The 6,000-nt window shown below is 47.9% G+C and overlaps 1 protein-coding gene across 1 annotated transcript in view; it reads right to left on the minus strand.

Moving 5' to 3' along the window:
• ankfn1b (ankyrin repeat and fibronectin type III domain containing 1b) overlaps positions 1-442 on the minus strand; it is a gene marked incomplete at both ends in the record, with an annotated part of 321,927 nt that extends 321,485 nt beyond the window's left edge. Inside the window, one exon of the mRNA XM_083636085.1 lies at positions 324-442. Within this exon, the coding sequence (XP_083492211.1) occupies positions 324-442 (119 nt within the window). The remainder of the gene's footprint in view (positions 1-323) is intronic.
• Between the last annotated feature and the right edge of the window lie 5,558 nt (positions 443-6,000).

Raw genomic sequence — 6,000 nt, forward strand, 5'->3', positions numbered from 1 at the left:
GCGTTATTTCCTGCTTTACCACCTCAAAAGGTTGCTGTGAGATGAGCCTATATATAATATAGGGTGGGATCACATGTGAAGCCATGACAGTTTATATTATGGAGATGTGCTGTTTACAGGCACAGGAAGTATGGTTGTACAACTTGTACCAGGCACCCAGGTGGACTGGCTTGATACCAGTACACACACACACACACAGCACGCACAGCACACACACGCACAGCACACACACACACACACACACACACACACACACACAAACGCATGCACGCACGCACGCACGCACACACACACACACACACACACACACACACACAGGTTACCTGGCCTCTGCCACAGTGCAGCAGTAGCTGCCACTACGCCGTGAGCTCCTGGCCGTCCGCAGCTCCTCTCGAGACTTGCGGCGGTTGAAGTAGTCTGTGAGTTTCCCAAAACTCGCCATGTCTCCTCCCTCCTCCTCTCCTCTCTCCTCCCTCACCTCCTCCTCTCCTCTCCTCCCTCCTCCTCCTCTCCTATCTCCTCTCTCCTCCCTCACCTCCTCCTCTCCTCCCTCCTCCTCTCCTCCCTCCTCCTCTCCTCTCTCCTCCTCTCCTCCCTCACCTCCTCCTCTCCTCTCTCCTCTCCTCCTCTCCCTTCACCTTACTTTCCTTTCAGTGCCCCCCAAAAAACAAAAGACCAACAGCCAAAAAAGACAGATGTGGACTTTGTTGTTTGGCAATGCAAAGAAGAACTTGCAGAGTATGCAGACCCTCTGTCTGCGTTCCTCTCCTTCTGCCTGGGTTGGGCTGCACACGGCCAAGCATCAGCCGCAGGTCCAAGACTCGTAGTCCTCCCTCATGCTCCTGTGCAGAGGGATGAAGGCGCGACAGAGATATAGCCAAACCTCTCTCTCCCCCCCTCTCTCTCTCTCCTGCCTCTCTCTCTCTCTCCCTCTCCTGCCTTTCTCCCCCGCCTCTCTCTCTCTCTGTCTCCTGCCTCTCCCCCCCCCCTCTCTTTTGATCATCTGCAAACGTGCGAGCTCGCAACACACTGACTCCTCTCAAAATAGTAACGTTTGGAACTGCCTACCAATCACACGGCAAGAGTGGTATACCCCCGCAGTGGAGAGCAAACGAGAAGGAGGAGAGAGAGAGAGAGAGAGAGAGAGAGAGAGAGAGAGAGAGAGAGAGAGAGACAGAGAGAGAGAGAGGGGGGGGGGGTGATCTACGGCGGTCTCTCTCTGGAGAAAGAGCTGGTGGGTGAATATGAGCTGCTATGATGTCTGTAGCTACCTAAGCCCCCCTCTCCATCGCTCTCTCTCTCTTTACCTCTCATTTTCCCATGCCTCTCCCTCTCCCTCTCTCTCACACACACACACACACACACACACACACACACACACACACACACACACACACACACACACAAGCTATAGAGAACAGGTGGTAGAGGTGGCTTGGCTGTGTGTGTGTGTACTGTACTGCTGTGTGTCTGTCCTCTCTCTCTCTCTACTGTATGTATGTATGTCTGTCTGTCTCTCTCTCTCTCACTAGTACTGGGCAATTAACCAAAAACAGTTTGAAGCCGCCGACATGTAAAACCAATAACCGACTTAATCTTGCTCATGTCAATTAATTTAATTAATTCATGAATCCAATTATTGAATGCTAATTCGGTTAATACTTTCCACAATGTGTGCATTCAAGAACTGTCCCCTTGCCCTCACCTATACCACCGCGCGGAGACTCGGGTTCAATTCTTGGTAGCGGTACTTCTGGCTTGGTCAGATGTTCCTACAGACACAAATGGCCATGTCTGCGGGTGGGAAGCCGGTGGGGTATGAGTCCTGGTTGCTGCACTAGTGCCTCCTCTGGTCGGCCAGGGCGCCTGTTCGGGAGGGAGGGGAACTGGGGGGAATAGCGTGTTCATCCAACGCGGTGCAGATCGACCAATATGGTTTTTTCATGGCCGATACGATACCGATTATCGCGAGTCAAGCAGACCGATAACCGATATTTTGGAACCGATATACATTTGCAGTCAAATTGAAAATCTTGGTGTCAAAATTTTGAATAACACGACCCATTGTTAAAATGCATTTTCTTCAGTTTATCCAACTGCAATATTAATTGAAAATAGTCACACTAATAACATTAAGCAAAGTGGTGTGTGTGTGTGTGTGTGTGTGTGTGTGTGTGTGTGTGTGTGTGTGTGTGTGTGTGTGTGTGTGTGTGTGTGTGTGTGTGTGTGTGTGCTCAATCTAGTGGAGACTTGGGCATATTATCAAGATAAAGCTGTGTGGACTTATACTTTTAACAAACTAACACCAACTCACTACAGTAACAAAATAATAGACGGTTTCCCTCCACTTACACCTGACACTAACCTCACACCCGTCAGGCTCTCAAAGGAGAATACTGAAACAAACACGTTCGTCCGTGCATCCGCTGACGTAATGTCTCATCCTCGTTTATTCGGTTCCTTGTTTCATTCCAAACAAACAGAGTCCGCTGACGAAATGTCTCATCCTAGTTTATTCGGTTCCTTGTTCCAAACACATGCAGAGAACAGAAAAAAAGTCCGCTCTGCTTGCCCCGACATGCCTGCCAATGTATTTTTCAGACACGCAGCGCGACTGGATCAATAAAACAGCTTCGCTACTGACAACCATGGCCATTTGATTCAAAAAGAGCGACGCTACACCGTGGACACGCTACTATGGAATTAAAAACTAGTGCCCCATACAATGCTTTGTGAGGTTACTAGGCTATTGCCCTTTTCAACCGCGGTGGTGATAAGTTTGAGTTGCACAGCACTGCAGGCACCAACGTTACTCAAAGATATATTATGCTATCAGTACACAAATAATCTCTGTTATCTTGTTATCGTTATCACTGCAACAAAGTGCATGCACGCATTTTCAATGAAACTGCTTCATCTCTCTCAAATTAGCGAATTTTTTTATTAAATTATTATATCGGCAAACAGCCAATGAAAATGCCGATACAGATAATCGGCAAAATGATGAATATCGGCCATAATAATCGGCCAAACCGATAATCGGTCGACCCCTAACAGGTACGTCCTGCCGGTGAAACGCCTCACTGTCAGGTGAAAAGAAGCAGCTGGCGACTGCACATGTATCAGAGGGAGCATGTGCTAGTCTACGGCTCTCCCCAGATCGGCAGAGGGGGTGGAGCAACGACCGGAACAGCAGGGGGAATTGGCCAAGTACAACTGGGGAGAAAATGGGAGAAAAAAATGGGAAAAGGGAATAAATGGGAAACAAGGAGATCAGGCAGAGCTGGAGGAATGTGTGCATGATGTGTGGCTGTGTGGGAGGGAGACACGCATACACACACTCCCTAATGAGAGCTTCACACTTCACGCCTCTCATCACTCCCCCTTCTGCCTCTATACCTCCTTCTTTCCCTCCCTCCCTCCATCCTCCTGCTCCTCCCTGCACTGTTCTTCTTACCCATCACTTGTTTTTATTTAGAGTGTCGCTCCTGCAGACAAATGCATGAGGCGATCGGACGGCCGTGACGAACAGCACGTCTGGCTTAATGACATTATTGGTGAAATGAGAATGAAAGAGAGAGCAATGACAGCAATCTGATCAGTCTGACGACTAATATGACTCTGGAACAGACGGACGATATTTCAGGAGAGTCCGCTGTATAGTGGATGTCCGCGCCAAGACTTGCGCTCCCGTGCGCTGCGGTTGTTGTTTCCAGTTCAACTGAGGCGAGAGTGGATTTGGAGCGGATCGACTGGAGGCCCAGATAACATTTCAGCTAATAATACTAATAAATAGCTGCATTATGAGATGTCATCGGATTGTAAACAATAAGAGTGTAGCAGGAAGTATAGGTTCACATGCATCCTAGTCTCGCTAGCCAGCCTCTCTTCCTTTCCGTCAGAGAGTCTGGCGCTGTGGAAACAGGCAACAGGGATCAGCCCGCCCCTGCTCTAAAGCTGCTCTCCCATTCGAGCGGCTGTTTCGGTGGCAGCAGGATATCCGCTCCCCCGCTTGCAAGCTCTGTCACGCTCTGTTCATTGGCTCCGACCATATGTCAATGAGAGCGGCTTCCGCTCCCATGTGTGTCGCTGTAATGCTCCCGCCGAACGCTAACTAGCTAGCATAGAAAGCTAACGGCAGAAACCTACAGGCTAACTCGTTGCTACACGCTGAAAATGGCAAGTTTTGAAGAAAATTTGGATTGTGCAATAAAGAAGGCCTGCTCGGCACAAGTTCCACCCCAAAACTATTTTCCAAGGGCACTAACGCTAAGCACCGCCCAAGACGAGGCTGATTGGTTAACCCAAACAGCATTTTTTTCGCAATCCCACAATGGAAACCTGCGACGCCAGACTCTCTGACGGAAAGGAAGAGAGGCTGGCTAGCGAGACTACATGCATCCTAATGGTGTAAGAATTCATCATGTTGCCATGGTCAAATAGTAATAAATAATAATAAAAACGCAGATTTGTATCACTTCTGAACCAGACAACATACAAAGACAAATGAAGCCACTTTTTCCATATAATTCTGACACCAGGAATCAAATGGAAAGGAGAATCAGTGGAGAAGATGAAGTGCTTCTTGACCACCATCTGGCCCAGGACCTGCAAGTCTGAATGTATGAGGCAGGTTTGTGAGGGCATGAAAGAGGATGTTCCCATCTTGGATGAAGATACCAAACTCGGGGCAGGTATTTCATCTGTCTCGTCATCGAAGGGGAAGTGATGCATGGTGGCTTTATTTGTTGGTCTTGGCAAAGAACCCGTCAGGAGAGCCCAGAGACTGAGGGACAGGTGAGCTCATCTCTACAATAGAAATTCTAGCAATGGTCCAATGAGATGATGAATATAGGCATGTACTAGGCTAATGACATTCAAATCAGAATATAATTAGCATGTCATCATGTACTACTGTAGGCTAATTACATTCAAATCAGAACATCATTTGCATGTCATCCCAATCTGAAACAACAAATGAACAGGAACGTGCCTCGACGCTCATTAGCATTGGTGCTAAGACTGAGATTTCAATAACTTCGTGTTTGTGCCTGTGTGTCGGCATGCGTGTGTGTGTGTGTGTGTGTGTGTGTGTGTGTGTGTGTGTGTGTGTGTGTGTATGCGTGTGCGTGCGAGCAGGTGTGTGTATGAGAGAGACGTGGATCGATAGTGTGTGCTGTGTGAGCTTTGCAGGCTTCCCTGCTGAAGAGTTCAGCTTATTCTCCAGCTCCCTCCCTCTCCCCTCTCTCCCCTCTCCCTCCCTCCCCTCTCTCTCCCTCTCCCTCCCTCTCCCCTCTCTCCCCTCTCCCTCCCTCCCCTCTCTCTCCCTCTCCCCTCTCCCTCCCTCTCCCCTCTCCCTCCCTCCCCTCTCCCTCCCTCTCCAATCTTCCTTCTCAGGGATGCACGATATATTGGCAATCATTATCGGTATCGGCATAATTTTTTTAACATATCAGCATCGGTTATCGATATCAGGCAAATGTTTCACATTGAGAGGAAACAATGCGGTAAATCTGTGATTTATGGGCTATTCCAAATGTTTTGGGAATACAATTTTCAAATTCACAGTGTTTACATGTGCTGTTCAGTATCTACACAATTTGATTATCATAGTCAAATGTGTTTTTATACAGATCATATTGACATCGGTAAATATCAGTTATCAGCCATAACAGCAATGCTAATATCGGTTATCGGTATCGGTTAATATTTTGATATCGGTGCATCCCTATTCCTTCTCTTCATTGTTTCCCTCTCTGTCCTCTCTCTCTCTCTCTCTCTCTCTCACACACACACACACACACACACACACACACACACACACAGACAAACACGCACACACACACACACCAGCGAAACCACCAATTTATCTACATTGTCCAGAAGGCATATCAATATTACGAGCATAGGGAGAAAGAATAAATGAAGATACAGGTAGAAAGAGAGGCAGAGACAAAAAACTAAAACATAGACAAATGATGTGGAAATATTGTAATGCAG

This window comes from Poromitra crassiceps (genome assembly GCF_964638095.1).
Source record: "Poromitra crassiceps genome assembly, chromosome: 4".
Classification (NCBI taxonomy): domain Eukaryota; kingdom Metazoa; phylum Chordata; class Actinopteri; order Beryciformes; family Melamphaidae; genus Poromitra; species Poromitra crassiceps.